Raw genomic sequence first — 22594 nt, forward strand, 5'->3', positions numbered from 1 at the left:
ATGACAAACTCTAGGTGTAGGGCAGGAAGCATACAAGAGGAGCCCAGAACATCACATCAGACGACATGATGGCTACCAGCAGCCACTGGGGTCCTCTCAAGGGCTCAGAAGCCAGCCTGAGGGGCTCCCACAGGCCAACAATGAAACCATGGAGCACCACTGCATCAAAATGCCCCACATTTAAGTCCATGCATTAAAACTCTAATTGATTACTACTGTTGGAGGATGCCAGTGAACCAATTAGGTACTTTGAAAACACACGAATACAAGAAAAGAATCAAGCACTCCCTATATGAACTTTACTATGAGGTAACCAAACAGTAGAGAGAGGAATACCAGACCACCTGACCTGCTTCCTGAGAAATCTGTATGCAGGTCAAGAAGCAACAGTTAGAACTGGATATGGGACAACAGGCTGGTTCCAAATTGGGAAAGGAGTGCGTCAAGGTTGTATATTGTCACCCTGCTTCTTTAATGTACATGCAGAGTACATCACGTGAAATGCCAGGCTAGATGAATCACAAGCTGGAATCAAGATTTCCGGGAAAAATATAATAACCTCAGATACGCGGATGAGACCACCCTTATGGCAGAAAGCAAAGAACTAAAGAGCCTCTTGATGAAAGTAAAAGAGGAGAGTCAAAAAATTGGCTTAAAACTCAACATTCAGAAAACTAAGATCATGGCACCCAGTCCCATCATTTCATGGCAAACAAATGGGAAAACAGAGGAAACAGTGAGACTTTATTTTTCTGGGCTCCAAAATCACAGCAGATGGTGACTGCAGCCATGAAATTAAAAGACGCTTGCTCCTTGGAAGAAAAGCTATGACCAACCTAGACAGCATATTAAAAAGCAGACATTACTTTGCCAACAAAGGTCTGTCTAGTCAAAGCTATGGTTTTTCCAGCAGTCATGTATGGATGTGAGAGTTGAACTATAAAGAAAGCTGAGCACTGAAGGATTGATGCTTTTGAACTGTGGTGTTGGAGAAGACTTCTGAGGGTCCCTTGGACAGCAAGGAGATCCAACCAGTCCATCCTAAAGGAGATCAGTCCCAAATATTCAATGGAAGGACTGATGCGGACGCTAAAGCTCCAATACTTTGGCCACCTGAAGAACCAACTCATTGGAAAAGATCCTGATGCTGGGAAAGACTGAAGGCAGGAGGAGAAGGGGACGACAGAGGATGAGATGGTTGGATGACATCACCGACTCGATGGAATGAGTTTGAGTAAGCTCCGGGAGTTGGTGATGGACAGGGAAGCCTGGCGTGCTGCAGTCCATGGGGTTGCAATTAGTTGCATTCAGTTGCTCAGACACGACTGAGCGACTAAACTGAACTGACTGAACCAAACAGTAATGAAAAGGAAGTATTTTTCAGTAAGCAAAGGAAGAAGGAATGATAGAATGTTGCTATGTCACAACCCTTAATTAATCAATAGATTTGGATATTGAATATCAATGGCTACTGCCATCTCAAAAAGACACCAGATATCATAAGCTCCCTAGCAGAAGAGCATGAAACCACTTATGAAGTCAGCTCCCAACCACTGCCAGAGTGAAATTGAATCTGACAAATTTCTGAAGTCAATGAGCAACTTACAAGAAATACAGAGGAACCTATCAAATGACACATGAGGGTGAGAACACAACACTCAGACCACGGGACGCCCTTGGATGTGGTTATAAACTGTGAAGAGATGCATTTGCAAAAAGCATGAGAAAATCAGAAATTTGAACACTGAGGAGTATTTGATGATAGTAAGGAATTATTACTTTTTAGCTGTGCTAATGGTACTGTGGGTTTTTTGGCTAAGGAGCCCTCATCATTTAGTGACACATACTGACATGTTCATGGATGAAATGACAGAAATGAGATCAGCTGCAAAATGCCACAGGGTGGGGGGTGTGGGGAGGATGTGGGTGAAACAAGATTGGCCTTGAGTCTGTAACTATTGAAGCAGGTGAAGGGTGCATGGGGGTTCATTATACCATTCTGTAGACTTCTACTTTTTATAGCTTGAAATTTTCCATAATAAAAAGTTATGAAAAATACTTGGCCCCATCCCCAGAGATTCAAATTAATGAGTCTGGGCTTCAGCTCAGGCACTGATTATTTTTTTAAGGCTCCCCAGGTGTTTCTACTGCTCAGTTGAGGTTGGGAACGATTGCAATCACTGGCATGGAGACCAGGACAGGCTGTGGAGGGAAGGGAGCTGGGCCGGGAGAGGTCAAGGGACCAGGCACATGGTCCTTGATCTGGTTGGTAAAGAATGATAAGAGGGCGGGGTCCAGGACAATGCAAAGATTTCACATGCGGGTGATGGTGGGGTCACTGAAACAGGGAACGTGTCAGGGCTAGTAGTATGGGGGACCTGGGGGAAGGTGCTGAGTTAGTTTTAGGTGTTGACTTTGAGGGGCCCATGTGACTGTCAGTGAGATGTTCAGTGGACAGTTTGGCCAGTGGGTCTAGAGATCCACACTGAGACCCTAAAGCAGATACACAAACTTGGGCCCCATTGTGCTGTCCCCCAAACCAAGCCAGAGGTCAGGATGGCTGCAGCCAATGACAGCATTAGGGCCTCTAGGTAACAACAGCATCTCCACACCCTGCCTTGGAAAGGGGGGCCCAGATGACCCCATTCCTTTCACGACTGACCGTGATTCATCCTTCATCTCCCTACTCCTTGTCCACTTTCCTTGGATAGACTCCCTAGGCCCAGGGTGAGGTGTCCTAACCTCCTGAGCACGTGCCAAGGAACTCCTGCATGTTCATATGTCCTGTTCTAAAAGCTCACGCAGATCAATCAACATGTTTTTAGTTTTTTTTTTTTAATTGAAGTATAGGCGATTTACAATGTTTCGGTGAAGAGAAATGATTTCGTTATATATACACTCACACACATTTTTGTTTTCAGATTCTTTCCAATTATAGGTTATATGTGCTACACAGTAGGTCTTTGTGTTTATCTGTTTTATATAGGGTAGTATGTATCTGATAATCCCGAATTCCCAGTTAATCCCTGGTCACTGGAACAGGGATCACATCAGGGCTGGTAGTCCGGGGGACCTGGGGAAAGATGCTGGTGGTGGTTTAGTCACTAAGTTGTGTCTGACCGTTTGTGACCCCATAGACTATAGTCCTCCAGGCTCCTCTGTCCGTGGGATTTTTCAGGCAAGAATGCTGGAGTGGGTCAACATTTCCTTCTTCAGAGGGTCTTCCCGACCCAAGGATCGAGCCCCCATCTCCTGCATTGCAGGTGGATTCTTTACAGACTGAACTACCAGGGAAGAAACCATATACAGTAGCATGTATCTATTAATACCAAACTCCCAGTTTATCCCTTCCCCGCCTTTCCCCCTTGATAACCACCAAGTTTGTTTTCTATGTCCATGAGTATACTTGTTTTGTTAATAAGCTCATTCTATATATTTTTTTTAGATTCTACATATAATTGGTATTATATGGTATTTGTCTTTCTCTGACTTTCTTCACTTAGCATGATAATCTCTAGGAACATCCCTGTTGCAGCAAATGGCATTATTGCATTCTTTTTAATGGCTAATCCAGCATTTATCTGTAACTATTGAACTGTAGTCTGTAACTATGTAACTGTTGAACAAATGAGTGACCAGTACATCTGAAGGAAGACCCCATGGCGTTAGTCATGTCTGGGTATGCCAGTAGACAGCACAGCCAGCAGCTGACAGATCACTTCGAAATAGTCAACACATGTTCCTCCCACAAATACTGAGTGCTGCATGGGCCAGGCATAATGCCAGGCAGGCATGAACTGCAAGCCCAGGGTCCTGGCCCCAGGGAGCTTGCATTCTAGTGAAGAAGCAGATGGTAAACAAGTGTACAAACAAACACAGCAGGTGATGACCTGGAGACAAGTCTGCATTCTCAAAGTCTGCACTGGCAGCTTCTTTGGCGACAAGGTTATTCTTCATCCATCTAAGTCACAAGTCTTTATCCTTCCCCTGGACAAAAACCATCGCTGATCACAGAGGACCAGAAGCTCCCAGCTCAGGAGCAGGGACTTACCACCGAGTCCAGGAACTGAATGTAGGACTCCAGCCCAGGTCTGGTTTCGCAGAACTGCCGGAAAAGCAGCCTCCCGACTGGCTGTTTGTCACATAAACTGCAGTAATCTCGGTCTGGAGAAAAGAAAAGAAGAATACGGTGAGACCCAGAGAGGGCCAGGCAGAGCCATCAACCCGCGTCTGGATCCTCATCCCAGATGGATGCAGCAAGGTGACTGGCAAACTCTCAGGACCCCTTACTCATCTCCAGGCTCTGCAGACTCAGAGGGTCAAGGTCAGGGTAGAAAAGGGGGCCAGTTAATACCTCGCCTCTACTCTCCAGTCCACTCCCTATTTAATGCCCTGAATTCTGTGTGGACATGCTAGCAGTTCCTGGCACTATGACTGCATCCCTAGCTGGCTGATTAGCATGTCACATTCCTTGGTTACAGTCACTGGATAAGGGTGCCAAGCATGCAACCCAAGCCACGAAAACCCACATGAGCCACAGATGTTGCCTGGGCACGCTAAGCCTCTTTTCCTCTGGTGCTGGGGTACATGGGTGTGAGGCCAGGGTCTGCTGCAGAGATCTTGATACTGCACAACAAGCTGCTGTGAGGACGACATTCACATGGAGAGGAGGTCAGAGCTGGGAAAATTATGAGTAGGTGCTCTGGTGAAGTCATGAATCTGGATCACACTATGCCTGCAACCTGCAGCCCAAACCACATCTGAAAAGCTTATTTATGAGCATTGTTTAGGACAATTTGAAAAACTTTTAAAATGACTTATAATTCAAAACATTCTAATGAACGCAGTTAAAAAAAAACTCATATTTGCCCAACTGAAGCAAAGCCCAGTCTTAGAGTCCTTCACATTGTGAAAACCCTGCATTTTCCAGCTAAGGAGCTAGAGGCACAGGAAGTAACCAGTCTTCAGCTATTGAGTAGCCAAGAGAATTCTGAAGAATAAAGACAGTGTAAGGCTCAAAGCCAGAGGCCTGGAGACCAGGGTTCTAGCCAGAGACCTGCTGTGTGACTGCAAGCAACACATCTACCACCGCTGGGCGTTAGTCTTCCTCTGTAAAATGAAGATGCACGTTGGAGGGAAGATGGGAGGGTCCCTTCTGGCTGTTTCTGCAACGACTCCGCAAGAGGCTTTCTCTGGCCAGAAAGATGCTCCAAGGTTTTGCTGAGACACCCTGCCTTGGATCCCCTAGAGCACTGAAAATGAGCCCCTTGATTCTGCAGCTGCACCAGGAAAAGTCAGGTGACCCTGTAGGGAAACCAGGAAGAGGGTGAAGTAGACCTCATCAGGAGAGCCATGCAGAAGAAAGGAAAGACTAGATCCTTGCCAAGTGCAGAGGAGGAACCAGGACAACCGTTCCTTTAGAGGGGGTTTCCCTGGTGATATGAAACACAAGAAGATGGGAAGAAAACCATCACGCCCACTCACTTTCATACCCAAAGAGTTTATCCACAGGAGGTACAGCCATTACTTGAAGGGAGATTGGTGGCTGTGAGCAAGGGCTCTGAAGCTAAACCCAGGTTCAAATCCCTGCCTCACTATTCACTGCCTCTGTGCCCTGGGGCAGATGACCTGACACTTTATCCCTCAGTTTCCTCATCTGTAAACTGGGAACGATAATCACACCTACCTCCTAGGACCAGCATGCTGCTGCTGCTGCTGCTAAGTTGCTTCAGTTGTGTCCAACTCTGTGTGACCCCATAGACGGCAGCCCACTAGGCTCCTCTGTCCCCAGGATTCTCCAGGCAAGAATTCTCCCTTTCTTTGTGGAACCTCCTCCCCCGAGTCTGTAAAATTCCAGCCCATGCCATGGTTCTAAGGGAATGACTTCAGGGAGTTTCAGGGAGGAGCACATGACTCTGTCCCAGCCAATCTGAGTCCTGTATCAGGGACACACTGATAGGTTCAGGGGACAGGGCCTTGGAAGTCCTTCCAGGGATTTTGCTAGATCTTCCAGAAAAGAAACATGTACCCCTCCGGGATGACAAGGTCTTATGAATAGTCAGTCAGGAGCCAATACAACTGCCTTTCCCACCAGGCAGTGAGAGCCCACGGAGAGTGACGCCAACCCAGGAGAAAGAGTTGAGTAAGAAAGAGAAGCCTGGAGCTGCAAATATCATGGGAGACCCCAAAGGCAACTGACTGAGGCCTGCTCTCCACCTGCACCCTTATCCACCTATCGCTTAAGCCAGTGGTGATAGGTTTTTGTCTCCTGGGTCAGGAAGATCCCTTGGAGAAGGAAATGGCAACCCATTCCAGTATTCTCGCCTGAACAGAGGAGCCTGGATAGCTACATAGTACATGGGGTCACAAAAGAGTCGGACACGACATAGCGACTAAACAACAGTAAACGAAAGAGCAAGTGACTAGGGCTGGCGAGCTTTATCACCCACTTCTCCTTTCCTGGGCAAACTGCCTGAGGGTAAGAACTGTTTCTGAAGGAATCCACTGGCTCTTGGGGCTTCCCTGGTGGCTCAGACAGTAAAGAATCTGCCTGCAATGCGGGAGACCTAAGTTCCCTCCCTGGGTCAGGAAGATCCCCTGGAGAAGGAAATGGCGACCTACTCCAGTACCCTTGCCTGCAGAATTACACGGAGAGAGGAGCCTGGTGGGCTACAGTCCACGGGGTTGCAAAGAGTCGGACACGACTGACACTTTCACTTCACCAGTTCTCAGTATACCATACTCAGAAGGCACTCACGACCTTCCCATTCTCTCTTGAGTAGATACGCTGATGAACACAGATGAGACACCTTGCAAGTCTCCCCCTGGGCCCCTCCTCAAGTGGTTTGGGGGCTGAAACTAGCCTTGAATTGTTGCCTCACTCAGCCTACCTTCCCATGCACAGATGGTTTGGGAATAGCCACCCCAACAACATTTAACCTACCTCGGTGTGTGGCAGGATCGGTGAGTGTAAAGGATGGGGGGAATGGGACACGATCCCAGACCTCAGGGATCTTGGATTCCGTTGGAAAGGTGGAGTGTGTTTGGGTGAGCAGACAAGATCCCAAGTGACAGTAATAAAATGTCAGGTCGTCATCAGCGACAGGAGGGAGTCTGGGTTGGAGTCTGGTCGCCCCGCGGGTGACTGGTCTGGGGCCTGCACCTGTTAACACCGTGCCCTGTGGACATAGCCTGCATTCTCACTGCCTCCCTCTCAGCCTGATCCCACAAGGACAGAAAACAAACTTTCCCGTCCTTGCCCGATGAGCTGAGCTTCCCCAGCACCAACACAGAACAAAGTAAATTACCTCATGTCAAACTCCATTTTATTCAATTATGGCAGGGAGCGCCCCCATCGCTGATGCGATTCGAGCGAGAGGCCCTCCCCATCTCTGAAAGCAATTATGAGATTTCATGCACCACACTGCGATTCCTCAAGGGTTCATCTGACAGGGTTTTCTCTCTCCATATGGCGTGTGCTGTCAGTATGGAAACAAGGATGCTGTAAACTCACAGCATAGTAAACACCATGTGATTCCAACACAAGCTGTCAGCACCTTAGTTCTGACTGTGCCTCTCCCAGCTGTACAGAGGATCCCAAGCAAGAAAGCCAAGTGCCGGGAGCCTGGAAGAAAGAGGATTAGCAAGCATCTACTGGGATGTTTCCTTAACTTGAAATAAAGATAAACGGACCTGTCCTCTGAGGAAGTGCAACCACCACGAAGATCGAAGGGCAAAGTCTGCAGTTCCTTTAGAGACAGAGAAGGAGGCCACAGAACAAAGAATAGGAATCTGAGGGTTGATCGAGGCGACAGGAAGAGGTGCGGATCAAAGTTCTTAATGCGTCAAGAGCAAGTCCAAGGGGCAGGTCACTTCCGGAAAGTCAGAGGCTACTGCAGTTTAAAGCACAAGTTGCTCTGTGATATCGATAGATCTTCAGAGTGGATCCTTCCTGGTCAGTTTCTGTGGAAGCTGGGCATGTTGTAGAAATGCCCACAGCCCTTCTCCCAAGGGTGTCCTAGGGGGGTTTGGTGGGGAGGAGTTCCCAGCATAGAAGGGCAGGGATCTCTCTGGCCTCTGAATCTCTCTCTTAGACTGGGAGGCCCGGGGATGCTGGGCACACAGGCAGGCACACACACAAACACACCAGCTCTCCTGAATATGAAAATTCTGCTTTTGGCTACATCACTCATTGATCTTTCCCTCCAAGACAGAAAGAGCCTGTTGTTATGTAAGGTGTGAGGAGCATCGGGCTCCGTGCCCCCAAAGTATTCACCAATCATCTAGTCATTCCAGCCTATTCTTTAGGTCGTCCTTCATTCAACAAACTCTCTTCCAAGTTTTCCTGCTTTATGATACCAGAAGGTTCCTTCAATTTTCATACACTCTTATTGAACTGAACACCCAGTGGGGGTGGATGGTGTGGATGAGTGGATGGGAGGAGACACACCTCATACCCCCTGGCGGGTTAATGATCCAGAAGCAGGCTTGGGGTTAACAGCTGGCCGTCAGCTAAGACCACGATTAGGGGTGTGGTCTTTGTGATGTGACATTTGACCTTGGCTGTTGTAGCATTGGTCTGGTGGACATAGAAAACTGAAGCATATCTAGAGGAAGGTAATGGACAGAGGGTCCAGAAAGCCCATTCTAAGCTCTGAACTTATAGTGCCCTAGGTCAAAGGGCAGACTGCACCAGGGAGGGCTGGGGCCCACCAGCACCCAGGAGGGTGGGGGATGGGGGATGTGCTGGAAAGGCAGGCTGGGTTCAGACAGAAAAGAGCTGGACGCCAAGGCCAAGGAGACTGGATGGATTCCCCATCCCACCGGAGCCTCAGTGATTCTAATGAGCACAAATGAATTCAAGTGCAGTTCATGGGAAGGTGGACAAAAATGGGGAGGGAGCAGTGAGTCCGAGACGTTTACGGAAGAGGTCGCTGGTTTGGGAGCCATTCCCACCTGTGGTTCAAGCTCCGGCCTTTGGGCAGGGAAGGCGCAGCCTGTGCGGTTGCGAGATCCTACTTTGTTGAGAAGCTGAACTGAACTAGCTTTAAGGAAACCACATGGGTCGTTTGTTTCTTCAAGGGCTTGACACCTCCCAAGCATGCCCACGGCTGGCCAGGGAAGACAGTGGTGCCGCTCCGTTCTGCAGCACGCCGAATTCCTGCCAAAGGGGCCTCAGACAGAACCGCTGTCCTCTTAGCAAGTTCATAGACACTGGCTGAGCCCCTTCTGGGCAATGCATACCGGGGCCTGTCAGGGCACCCCTTAAAGGAGGCTCCCCCTCCCCCAGGTTTTGTGTTTGTCTGAGCATTTTGCTTACCTGCCCCGCTGAGGCAGGACGAAGGAAAGATCACAGGTAGGGCTGGTTACTGCTCAGCTGTGAACAAAGCTGCAGAGCAGGGCTATGGGAAATGCTGAGGGGCACACACACAGCTCTCCTGACTTGGGTGAGTTTTCAGGGGTGGTGCCCATGGGAGGCTCACTGGAGCATGGGAACAAGAGGGATGGGGTTGCCAAAGGCAATGCCAATTGTCAAGCACAGGAGAGAGGCTGAGTGCTGGGGAAGGAGAAGGTCAAAGCCAGAGAAATAGGGCCAGAGGCTAGGAGGAGGCACAGGGAGAAGCCACAGTGCATGGCTAGGTGTGTTATGGCAAAAATGCAGGGCTAGGTCTGCAACCACTGCAGGGAACCTTCAAGAATGGCTTAAAGTATATGGAGGTTCCTCAAGAAATGAATACGATCCAGCAATTCCACTGCTGGGTATTTATCCAAAAGAATTAAAATCAGTATTTCAAAGAGGAATTTGAATTTCCATGTTCATCTCGACAGTATTCATAAGAGCCAAGATGTGGAAATTAAAGAGGTTAAGTAACTTGTTTGAAGGTTCCTGAGTCCCAGGAGGTATGATCAAAAGATGTCTAAATTTTGGGGGCAGGATTCACGGTGGTGGTGGTTTAGTTGCTAAGTCATACCCAACACTTTGTGACCGCATGGACTATGGCCCATCAAGCTCCTCTGTCCGTGGGATTTACCAGGCTAGAATACTGGAGTGGGTCACCATTTCCTCCTCCAGGGGATAGTCCTGACCCTGGGATTGATACTGCATCTCCTGTGTCTCCTGTACCACAGACTCTGTACCACAGAGCCACCAGGGAGCCTGTTGTTGTTCTTGCTGTTCTGGTTCAGTCACTCAGCTGTGTCTGACTCTTAGTGACCCCATGGACTGCAGCACACCAGGCTCCCCTGTCCTTCACCATCTCCTGGAGCTTGCTCAAACTTATGTTCATTGAGTTGGTGATGCCATCCAACCATCTCATCCTGGCTGTCCCCTTCTCCTCCCACCTTCAATCTTTCCCAGCATCAGGGTCTTTTCCAATGAGTCAGCTCTTCACATCAAGTGGCCAAAGTATTGGAGCTTCAGTGTCAGCATCAGTCCTTCCAATGAATATTCAAGATTGATTTCTTCTAGGACTTTTCTTGATCTCCTTGCAGTTCAAGGGATTCTCAAGAGTCTTCTCCAACACCACAGTTCAAAAGCATCAGTTCTTTGGTGCTCAGCTTTCTTTATGGTCCAACTCCGACATCCATACATGACTACGGAAAAAAACATAGCTTTGGCTATATGGACTTTTGTCAGCAAAGTAATGTCTCCGCTTTTTAATATGCTATCTAGGTTGGTCATAGCTTTTACTTCCAAGGAGCAAGCATCTTTTAATTTCATGGTTGCAGTCACCATCTGCAGTGATTCTGGAGTCCAAGAAAATGAAGTCTCTCACTGTTTCCATTGTTTCCCCATGTATTTGCCATGAAGTGATGGAAATGGATGCCATGATCTTAGTTTTTTGAATGTTGAGTTTGAAGCCAGCTTTCTCACTCTCTTCTTTTACCTTCAAGAGGCTCTTTAGTCCCTCTTTACTTTCTGCCATAAGGATGGTGTCATCTGTGTATCTGAAGTTACTGATATTTCTCCCCGCACTCTTGATTTCAGCTTCTGCTTCATCCAGCCCAACATTTTGCATGATGTACTCTGCATACAAGTTAAATAAGCAGGGTGACAGTGTACAGCCTTGACGTACTCCTTTCCCAATTTTGAAACAGTCTATTGTTCAATGTCCGGTTCTAACTATTACTTCTTGACCTGCATACAGGTTTCCCAGGAGGGAGGTAAGGTGGTCTGGTATTTCCATCTCTTCAACAATTTTCCACAGTTTGTTGTGATTCACACAGTCAAAGGCTTTAGCATAGTCAGTGAAGCAGAAGTAGATGTTTTTCTGGAATTCTCTTGCTTTTTCTATGATCCAACAGATTTTGGGAATTTGATCTCTGGTTTCTTTGCCTTTTCTAAATCTAGCTTGAACATCTGGAAGTTCTCGGTTCATGTACTGTTGAAGCCTCACTTGGAGAATTTTGAGCATTTCTTTGCTAGCGTGTGAGTTGAGTGCAATTGTGCAGTAGTTTGAACACTCTTTGGCATTGCTTTTCTTTGGGATTGGAATGAAAACTGATCTTTTCCAGTCCTGTGGCCACTGCTGAGTTTTCCAGATTTGCTGGCATATTGAGTGCAGCACTTTCACAGCATCATCTTCCAGGATTTGAAATAGCTCAACTGGAATTTCATCACCTCTACCAGCTTTGTTTGTAGTGATGCTTCCTAAGGCCCACTTGACTTCACACTCCAGGATGTCTGGCTCTAGGTGACTGATCACACCATTGTGGTTATCTGGGTCATGAAGATCTTTTTTGTACAGTTCTTCAGAGAAGGCAATGGCGCCCCACTCCAGTGCTCTTGCCTGGAAAATCCCATGGGTGGAAGAGCCTGGGAGGCTGCAGTCCATGGGGTCGCTAAGAGTCGGACACGACTGAGCGACTTCACTTTCGCTTTTTCTCTTTCATGCATTGGAGAAGGAAACGGCAACCCACTCCAGTGTTCTTGCCTGGAGAATCCCAGGGGCAGGAGAGCCTGGTGGGCTGATGTCTATGGGGTCACACAGAGTTGGACACAACTAAAGTGACTTAGCAGCAGTAGCAGTCTGTGTATTCTTGCCACCTCTTCCTAATGTCTTCTGCTTCTGTTAGGTCCATACTGTTTCTGTCCTTTATTGTGCCCATCTTTGCACCCTTGATATCTCTAATTTTCTTGAAGAGCTCTCTAGTCTTTTTCATTCCATTGTTTTCCTCTATTTTTTTGCATTGATCACTTAGGAAGGCTTTCTCATCTCTCCTTGCTATTCTTTGGAACTCTGCATTCAGATGGGTATATCTTTCCTTTTCTCCTTTGCCTTCAGCTTCTCTTCTTTTCTCAGCTATTTGTAAGGCCTCCTCAGACAACAATTTTGCCTTTTTGCATTTTTGTTGGGGATGGTTTTGATCACTGCCTCCTGTACAATGTTATGAACCTCCATCCACAGTTCTTCAGGCACTCTATCAGATCTAATTCCTTGAATCTATTTGTCACTTCCACTGTATAATCATAAGGGATTTGATTTAGGTCATATCTGAATGGCCTAGTGGTTTTCCCTACTTTCTTCAATTCAAGTCTGAATTCAGCAATAAGGAGTTCATGATCTGAGCCACAGTCAGCTCCTGGTCTTCTTTTTGCTGACTGTATAGAGCTTCTCCATCTTCAGCTGCAAAGAATATAATTAATCTGATTTCGGTATTGACCATCTGGTGATGTCCATGTGTACAGTCTTCTCTTGTGTTGTTGGAAGAAGGCATCTGCTATGACCAGTGCATTCTCTTGGCAAAACCCTGCTGGCCTTTGTCCTGCTTCATATTGTACTCCAAGGCCAAATTTGCCTGTTACTCCAGGAATCTCTTGACTTCCTACTTTTGCATTCCAGTCCGCTATGATGAAGGGAGAAGGCAATGGCAACCCACTCCAGTACTCTTGCCTGGAAAATCCCATGGATGGAGGAGCCTGGTAGGCTGCAGTCCATGGGGTCACGAAGAGTCGGACACGACTGAGCGACTTCACTTTCACTTTTCACTTTCATGCATTGGAGAAGGAAATGGCAACCCACTCCAGTGTTCTTGCCTGGAGAATCCCAGGGATGGGGGAGCCTGGTGGGCTGCTGTCTATGGCGTCGCACAGAGTTGGACACAACTGAAGCGACTTAGCAGCAGCAGCAGCAACATGATGAAAAGGACATCTTTTTTTGGTGTTAGTTCTAAAAGGTCTTGTAGTTCTTCATAGAACTGTTGAATGAAAACCACAGTCACAGAAAACTAACAAACAGATCACATGGATCACAGCCTTGTCTAACTCAATGAAACTATGAGCCATGCCACATAGGGCCACCCAAGGCAGATGGGTCATGGTGGTGAGTTCTGACAGAATGTGGTCCACTAGAGAAGGGAATGGCAAACCACTTCAGTATTCTTGCCTTGAGAACGTCATGAACAGTATGAAAAGGCAAAAAGATATGACACTAAAAGATGAACTCCCCAGGTCAGTAGGTACCCAATATGCTACTGGAGAAGAATGAAGAAACAGCTCCAGAAGGAATGAAGAGCCTGAGTCAAAGTAGAAACAATGCCCAGCTGTGGATCTGTCTGGTGGTGAAAGTCAAGTCTGATGCTGTAAAGAACAATATTGCATAGCAACCTGGAATGTTCGGTCCATGAATCAAGGTAAGTTGGAAGTGGTCAAACAGCGGTCACACAGGAGTGGTAAGAGTGAACATCAACGTTTTGGGAATCAGTGAACTAAAATGGGCAGAAATGGGTGAATCTAGTTAGGATGACCATTATATCTACTACTGTGGGCAAGAATCCCTTAGAAGAAATGGAGTAGCCCTCACAGTCAACAAAAGAGTCTGAAAAGCAGTACTTGGGTACAATCTCAAAAACAACAGAATGATCTCTGTTCATTTCCAAGGGAAGCCCGTGGAATATAATATAATCTGAAAATATATATAACTGAATCACTTTGTTATATACCTGAAACTAACACAATATTATAAATCAATTATGCTTCCAATTAAAAAAAAGAGAGCGAATGGCTTAAAGAAAATGGATAGGTTCTTCCCTGGCAGTCCAGTGTGGTAAAAACCCCAAACTTCCAATGCAAGGGGCACAGGTTCAATCCCTGGTTGGGGAAATAAGTTTCCACATGCCAGGCAGCACAGCCCTACCCTCCACCAAAAAAAAAAAAAAAGAAGAAGAAAGGAAAAAGAAAATGGACAGGAAGTAATAGGTTGCTTGGGGATAGAGGTGAGACACAAAGAGACACAAGTCAGCACAGTGTTAACTGAGGGGTTCAGCAGGTAAATTTATTTGGTGATGAAGGTCACTGTCTGAGAACACATGTGCAGGCATGCCAACACATGCATACAGATTTGCAACACACATGTCCTGAAGGTTTTAGGCAGAGCCAAGCCTACCTCAAAAGTCGGGCATGACCCTTACCAAGTTATCACCCAACAGAGGGCACACCAAGACAAGAGGCCCCATCCTCACCGCCACTTTGGGATGTGTGGTGTTTGCTCAGAGGCCCTTGAGTCCCCCAGCCTGTTCTCACAGTAAGCCACTGATGGTACCCACACCTCAGGCCCACTATGAAGGACACCGGCTAGAGATGACATGTGGTGGCGGTGTTTTAGTTGCTCAGTCATGTCTGACTCTTTGAGACCCCATGGACTGTAGCCCACCAGGCTCCTCTTGTCCATGGAATTCTCCAGGCAAGAACACTGGAGTGGGTAGCCATTTCCTTCTCCAGGGACTAAATGTGTCCCTTCCCCCTATTAATATGAAGAAACCTAATGCCCAGTGTGATAGTGTTAGAAGGTGAGACCTGGGAGGTGTCCAGGTCGTGAGGGTGGAGCCCTCATGAATGGGATTCATGTCCTTTTAGAGGAGGCCCCGGAGAGCTCCCTCACCGTGTCTTCCCTGTGAGGACACAGCAAGAAGATGTCGTTTATGAACTGGCACCTGAACTTCCAGCCTCCAGAACTGTGAGAAATAAACTGTTGTTTATGGGAATTCCCTGGTGATCCAGGGGTTAGGACTCCATGCTTTTACTGCCAAGGGCCCAGGTTCAGTCCCTGGTCTGGGAATTAAGATCCTTCAAGCCTCATGCCCTCCCCGCAAAAAACCCACAATAAACAAAACCCTGCTGTTTATAATCCACCCAGGCTGTGGCATTCTGCTGTAGCAGCCCAAATGGACTAAGGTGTTATCCTGTCTTGGGCACGTCCCCGAACCTGAGACCCAGCACCTCTTGCATCACACGGGCAGTCAGAGCACCACACGGCAGTCAGAGGATCAACAACACACATGAGCGTCCAGGCCACTCTCAGCATATCGCAGGCCCTACACAAACAGTAGGCCTTCCCAAGGGGCTCAGCGGTAAAGAATCTGCATGCTAATGCAGGAGACATGGGTTCGATCCCTGGGTCAGGAAGATCCCCTGGAGAAGGAAACGACAACCCACTCCAGTATTCTTGCCTGGGAATCCCATGGAGAGAGGGGCCTGGAGGCCTATACTCCATAGGGTCACAAAAGAGTTGGACATGACTTAGCGACTAAACAACAACAATGCAAATGGTAGCCATTCGGATATCACCTCTCCTCTAGAAGACTCGGGAGAGTCAGAAAGGAAGTGGGATGTAGCCAGTGAAAGCGGGGCTGGCTCTGCATTAGCACCAGAGATGGCAAACCCAGCCACTCCTGCTGACGTTGCTGAGCCCCGGGAAAGGCAGGGGCCAGGGCTTTGCGGCCCTTCTCCCCCTCCTCCAAGCCTCTCTCTCAGAGAGAAGCCACACGTGTCCTCTCAGCACATGGATGGCGTTAAAATCTCACAACCCACAATCAATTCGTGCAAGACTCATGACCCCCAGTGGATTTAGAAACAGGAATGATATTGATAGTGAAGATAAATAAATGCTGTCACTGTTTTCATTCTTTTCTAGTGACATGAGATGGGAACATACTTTCTTAATTAAGAGCCTGTGGTATGTGGATGCTTGGAGGGTCACCAGATTTTCCCAACTGAAAGCCAGAACTCAGGCTGTGGGACTGCATGGCTCCCCTCGTGGCTACAGACCCAAGCAAGGGAGGCCGCCGTCCCTCCCTCCCGACGCAGTCTCAGTCCTCAGCGGATGGGGAGCGAGGAGAAGCTGGGGTGCGAGGGGGCGTCAACCCCGAAACCAGCTTGGGATTGTGTTCGTTGTCTCCCCAGGCACTCCTTGAACTTGGGCCAAAGAAAATGCACGTTCCATTTCAGAAGTAAGAGCAAGAGGGCTTCCTGAGGAAATGGAAATGCTAACACCGGAGCCCTTGGAAATGAAACCACATGTTTATTGCACATGGAGGGGAGTCGGGGTGGGGGGGCATCCAAAAGTAACTCCTGGAGCCATCTCTCTATCAACTGGAGGTTTTGTTCCTTTCTTTTTGTTTCCTTTCATTTTATTAAACACCATTTTACTGAAATACCAGGTTTTATTGTTCTGTTTTTTTTTCTTGTTGGGGGCAAGGGTCCCAGTAGGTCCCGAGGCAATTGAGGAAAACAGACTGGAGGAGACTGGATCAGACGGAGGCCTCGAGCCCCTCCCTCCAGGTCTAAGATGATAAACAGCTTTCTTTCAAAAATTCCTGCCAACGCTGGGAAAACAATCGGGCGTTTGCTCTGAGGAAAAGGCTGTCTGACGTTTGAAAGGCAAGATAGCATCACGGATAACGGCAGTTCTTCACAGCCCGCCTCTTGGAAGAAGCAGGAGAGGAAAAAGGAAACATTTGGTATTTGGTTAGCAACAGCCGAGTGGGTTCCTATTGCTTCAAGAAAGATGTTTTTATGTGAATAAAAAAATGACATATGGCACATTACACAAACACACCCAAACCCAGCCCCGTCTTCCTGCACTTTCTGTCACCCTCGTTTTGGTTTCGAGTTCTACTGAATGTCTTGTACTTGTCACATGTCTCTGGAGGACCAAAACTATTAAGCCTGAGCCTTACAAAGGTTAGCGACACCCGGAAAAGTCACACATGAAACCCACCACTGAGTGGGGTGTTTGGGGTCTGGGCTGCCAGGTGGGGGAAGGGAGGGAATATGGGGTGGGGGAAGGGGGAGGAAAGGAGGGTCTGCTCTGAGGATTTGTGAAAGAAAGAGGAGTGGGAGGGGGCTGAAGTGTGTTTTTGCGGGGCCCCGGTGCGGCAGCCCAACCAGCCCCACCTCTGCTCTGAATCCACTGGCTGCTGTCAAAGCCCAGGAGGAACCTAGAGCCTGGGAAAGGGCTGAGGGCTGAGCTGAACAGGACGCCAAGCCGACTCTGTCACTGCAGGGCCCTCTGGGTAACGGTGGGGCCCTAGAGTCCCGCAGTGACCCTCCCTTATCCTCGCAGCCAAGAAAAGCAGAGAGTTCAGATACTTCCTTGAAATGAGAATGAGAGGAAGAACTGGGTGGGTAAGTGGAGCAGTAGGAGAAGGCAATGGCACCCCACTCCAATACTCTTGCCTGGAAAATCCCATGGACGGAGGAGCCTGGTGGGCTGCGGTCCATGGGGTCGCTAAGAGTCAGACACGACTGAGTGACTTCACTTTCACTTTTCACTTTCATGCACTGGAGAAGGAAATGGCAACCCACTCCAGTGTTCTTGCCTGGAGAATCCCAGGGACAGGGGAGCCTGGTGGGCTTCCGTCTATGGGGTCGCACAGAGTTGGACACGACTGAAGCGACTTAGCAGCAGCAGCAGCATACCAGAGAAGGCAATGGCACCCCACTCCAGTACTCCTGCCTGGAAAATCCCATGGATGGAGGAGCCTGGTAGGCTGCAGTCCATGGAGTCGCTAAGAGTCAGACACGACTGAGTGACTTCACTTTCACTTTTCACTTTCATGCACTGGAGAAGGAAATGGCAACCCACTCCAGTGTTCTTGCCTGGAGAATCCCAGGGATGGGGGAGCCTGGTGGGCTGCCGTCTCTGGGGTCGCACAGAGTCGGACACGACTGAAGCGACTTGGCAGCAGCAGCAGCAGTGGAGCAGTAGAGTGGCGGAGGTGGGCCTGGGGAATGGCCAGGGAGGCACAGACACTGTGTGGCTGTGGCTGGGATGCCCAGCATGGGGGAAGAGCTGGGGACAGACTTGGGACCTGGGGTGCACGCTTGGCTTTCTTCCTGAAAAGCTGAAAGTGTTAGTTGTTCACTTGTGTCCAGCTCTTGCAACGCCATGGACTGTAGCCAGCCAGGCTCCTCTGTCAATGGAATTCTGCAGGCAAGAATACTGGAGTGAGTAGCCTTTCCCTTCTCCAGGGGATCTTCCTGACCTAGAGATCAAACCCAGGTCTCCTGCATTGCAGGCAGATTCTTTACCATCTGGTGGCTCAGACAGTAAAGACTCTGCTTGTAGTGTGGGAGACCTGGGTTCAATCCCTGGGTTGGGAAGATCTCCTGGAGGAAGGCATGGCAACCCACTCTAGTATTCTTGCCTGGAAAATCCCCATGGACAGAAAAGCCTGGCAGGCTACAGTCCATGGGGTCACAAACAGTTGGACATAACTGAGCAACTAAGCACACACAGGGATTCTTTAACAGCTGAGCCACCAGGGAAAACCTGGCCATCTCTAAATCAGTAGCCTGAAACACTGGACCCTGGGCCCTCTCCCAGGCTGAAAGCTCCCCACTCTGTGACTATGAGACTGCCTCTAGGGAAAAGCATGCCAACCACCCGGCATCAGCAGAAAGGGCATTTGGTTCATCAGCAGTGGAGGCTCCTAAAAGCACCCCGCACAAAGGAGACAACTGATGTATGTGACCTGTGGCTGTTTCTATTTCTTTAGATTTTAAATATTTACAAATGAGGATAAAACAAGTTTTCGAAAAACATGGCTGTATGGCCTGAGATTAGGAAGTCCCTGGCAAGCAAAGGAGATGTGACCCCTAGACGTCCGCCTTAGGGTACAGGGTCTGGGCTCCACGTGGGTGCTCAGAACCGTGCCAGGCCAGCAGCAGAGCCTCCTGGGAGCCAGGCCATGCCCGCTGGGGTGCAGCACCTGGGAAAGCCTGGCGGAGCGTGGATGCTGCTCTGTGCCTGCTGACCGGGGCCCGCCTTCACTTGCGTTCTGCTCACAACCATCCTCTTAGAGCCACATCCCTTCTACAAGCTTTTCTCCTCCTGGAAGAGAAATTTCCATGTGGATACAGGCGACTTTAGAAATTGAAGTACACAGGCCACACCCAGGTCGACTGGAGCAAATCTCTGGAGATGGCGTCACTAGTTTTTAAAGCTCCCCAGGAGTTTCCAAGGACTAGTTCATCATTTGATCCCCAGTAACTGGAACAGTGCCTGGCCAAGCAAGAGCACAGGTGTATACATAAGACAAATGACTGTAAAATGAAACAGATGAACTATGTGTAGTGGAGGCCATAAGCCTCCTCCAAGCTAGGGAGTAAAAATCCCTGGGCCCACACTCCCTCGACCCCCTCCTACCACGAGTGGTTAATCTGCCAGAAATGCAGGTCTCCCCGAAAAGACTAGATGATGAAGAGCTCTTCCTAGCAGGACTTCCATCTAAGATTAACAGAAGAACCCGTGAGGTGTGGAGGGCTCTGAGTGCCCTGGCTGGGCCAGGCCATCTGCCACAGCTGTGGTGGGCCCACGGCACCCCCAGGAGTGCTCAGTCGGACCCATGGGGCTGGGGCCAGGGGACCAGGGGACCAGACTCTGCCTCTGGCTTCTCCTCTGATGCCTGTATGATTCCAGACCCATCAGTCTGCTCTCTGGACCTCAGTTTCCCCTTTTACAAAATCAAGCTGATAAACTAGGAGAGCGTAAATGTCCCCGCCTTCCAGCTTGGTGGTCCACAAGCAGGTGCCTGGCGGGGCGGGAGTGGTGATGATGCAGACATCCAAGAGGACTTTTTCCTGCATCAGAGTCCCACGCAGAGTTCATGGCTGTTGAGGTCTTTGAGCCCACCTGGCCGCCGCCTTTGCACTGTGCCCAGAGCGGGCAGGAGTTAAATGGCAGCATTTCCCGAAGGCAGGGAACAGTGATGTTCCGGGGGCCAGGGTCCCCAGCTGCCATCTCAGCCCTGCCAGTTTGCTTCAGGGTCCCAAAGCTATGACACCCGCTACCCCTGTGCCTCAGTCTATCCTGAGAGCTTTTCCTGTTTGAGCCTGAATGACCATGCCTGACTCACCTTTACTGTGGGCTACTCTAGCCTGCCAGGAGGACAGCAGGGAGGCATGGGGCTCTGAAGCCTCAGAGGCTGTGCCCATTGTGCCATCCAGGGCCCCAGGGTCTGGCTTTACCTGGAGCGATGAGCTAATGAAGCAAAAGCCGCAGGAGGGCAGGGCCAGGAAGCGGCTGGGCAGGCAGGAGCCAAGGCAAACAGTAGCCTCCAGGCAGAGGTGGCCCTGCTTCTTCCTGGGCCCGTGGCCAAGGCCCAACGAGGCGCACAGCTGTGCCAGCTGAAAGTGGCCTAGAAGCAAATGCCTGGGAAGGTAGAGGCAACTGATGGTCTCTCCAAAGTCCTGATGTCTCAGGGTCCAAAGACACCCCACATCCTCTCCATACGATCCCCATCAGGGGCTTAGCCAACATCAGCTTGTGTACTTCTGGTTACAGGAAGCACTTCACCTACAAGGTGTCCCGTACTCTTTACCAGTACCGTGTTAAGGGTCATTCTTATTTGGTGACCAAACCTGTCTTTCTCTAATATCTGCCTGTTTGTCCTTATTCCTGGGATTGTTGTGTTCAGTCGCTAAGTCATGTCGGACTCTTTGCGACACCATGGACCACAGCATGCCAGGCTCCTCTGTTTTCCACTATCTCCTGGAATTTGTTCAAATTCATGTCCATTGAGTCAGTGATGCTATCTAACCATCTCATCCTCTGTTGTCCTCTTCTCCTCCTGCCCTCAATCTTTCCCAGCATCAGGGTCTTTTCCAATGAGTCAGTTCTTCACATCAGGTGGCCAAAGTATTGGAGCTTCAGCTTCAGCAACAGTTCTTCCAATGAATATTCAGGGTTGATTTCCTTTAGGATTGACTGGTTTGATCTCCTTGCTGTCCAAGGGATTCTCAAGAGTCTTCTCCAGTATCACAGTTCGAAGGCATCAATTCCTTGGTGCTTAGCCTTCTTTATGGTCCAACTCTCACATCTGTACATGACTACTGGTAAAACCATAGCTTTGACTTTAAGGACCTTTGTAGGCAAAGCGATATCTCTGCTTTTTAATATACTGTCCAGGTTTGTCATTTCTGGGACAGGGAGGGCAAATGTTTGCTAGTGGTTTATTCTGTGCTCCTGGGGGCCTCTCTCAGATAAAAGTCCAGTTCCACCAGCTGCCTCATCACAGCTTCTACAAGACCAGCTGTGCGACACACCCAAACTCTGTTTCCCCAAGAAACAGCCTGTGGAGGGCTCAGCCCACTGGTACCCAATCCAGGTCTTTAATAATTAAATGTGCAGCCATGTCAACTCTTCCCCTCAAGTCACCTTTGCTTAGCTCAGCCCCAGACCCCAGAGGGGCTAGGCTGGGAAGAGATGCACATATTCGCAGGCACATAGAGTTCACCTGGTACCCACATTATAGAAGAGAAACAGGAGAGAGGTGTACTGCTTCAGCAGAAAGCAACACAGAAAGGCAGAGTCTCAATTCAGATGTCTCTTAGCTGAGTTACAGCCCAGGGTGGAGTCGGGATTTTAGACATGAATTTTCATAGAGTGCAGCTAAGCTGGTTTTCAGAAAGAGATGACTTTTGGGTTAGACAGTGACCTCCCCACTTCGCCACCGGATGCGTCATAATAATAACTGAAGGGTAGCAATTAACAAGAATGGGGCACCTGCTGTATACCAAGCACCAAGAGATTCACTGCAGGTGCTTTTCTCTTGCAAGCCTCCTAACAGCCCTAGGAAATAGATGCTACTATCAGCCTTTATTTCAGATGTCAAAAATGAAGCACTGAGGAGTTAGCATAAGGTCCCAGAGCTAGCAAGAGGTGGGGATGAGATCTGAACTCAACTCTCCCTGAAAACAGAACAACTGTTCTCCATCTCTTAGCTTCTAGGGATCCATGGCATCAGCTGGCAAAGGACTGGAACCTCGAGAGGTGAATGGCCCACACCGGTGCCCCACAACAAGGGCACTATTTGGCAGGCTCTGGGAGCTCACAAGGGAAAGGGGGCACCCCCTAAGCTGTATGCACCGTGATCTATTGGTCATCTCCATTCCCACGGGCCCAGGGCTGCTCTGCATACTCAATCCGGGGCTCCAGCTTCTAGAGACCAAGGCCTGGGGAAACCAGGGCAGGTCAGGGGCTGGCTGTCAGTTGGACAGCTATGCATCACCGGCCGGTCCAGCACAGGAGAACAATCTGGAATACCCTTCTCTCCCCTCACCCTCCAGAATGCCCCCTCCCTGGAGCTCCTTCAGTCTCATGCTGGCCCCACACCTGTGATCAAGCGACATGCATGCTGTCTCGTTCCTCGGGCTGTGGTCCTCAGAGTTGACCTCCTCACCGCCCCCACCATCCCCAGCTGAGCTGTAAATTCTCTGCATCTCCAGCAGAGCCAGGGACAGTCTAGACACTTATGAGGTCACCAATAAATATACAATTGATTAAAGCAGCCGCAGCCATGAGAAATATTATTC

General features: G+C 49.0%; 1 protein-coding gene across 1 annotated transcript in view; it reads right to left on the reverse strand.

The window, feature by feature from the left end:
* GRK5 (G protein-coupled receptor kinase 5) overlaps nucleotides 1–22594 on the reverse strand; it is a 232659-nt gene that overhangs the window by 68768 nt on the left and 141297 nt on the right. The window contains exon 3 of the mRNA XM_070363781.1: nucleotides 4052–4164. Coding sequence (XP_070219882.1) covers nucleotides 4052–4164 — 113 coding nt within the window. The remainder of the gene's footprint in view (nucleotides 1–4051; nucleotides 4165–22594) is intronic.

Source organism: Bos mutus, chromosome 26 (assembly GCF_027580195.1).
Source record: "Bos mutus isolate GX-2022 chromosome 26, NWIPB_WYAK_1.1, whole genome shotgun sequence".
Taxonomy (NCBI): domain Eukaryota; kingdom Metazoa; phylum Chordata; class Mammalia; order Artiodactyla; family Bovidae; genus Bos; species Bos mutus.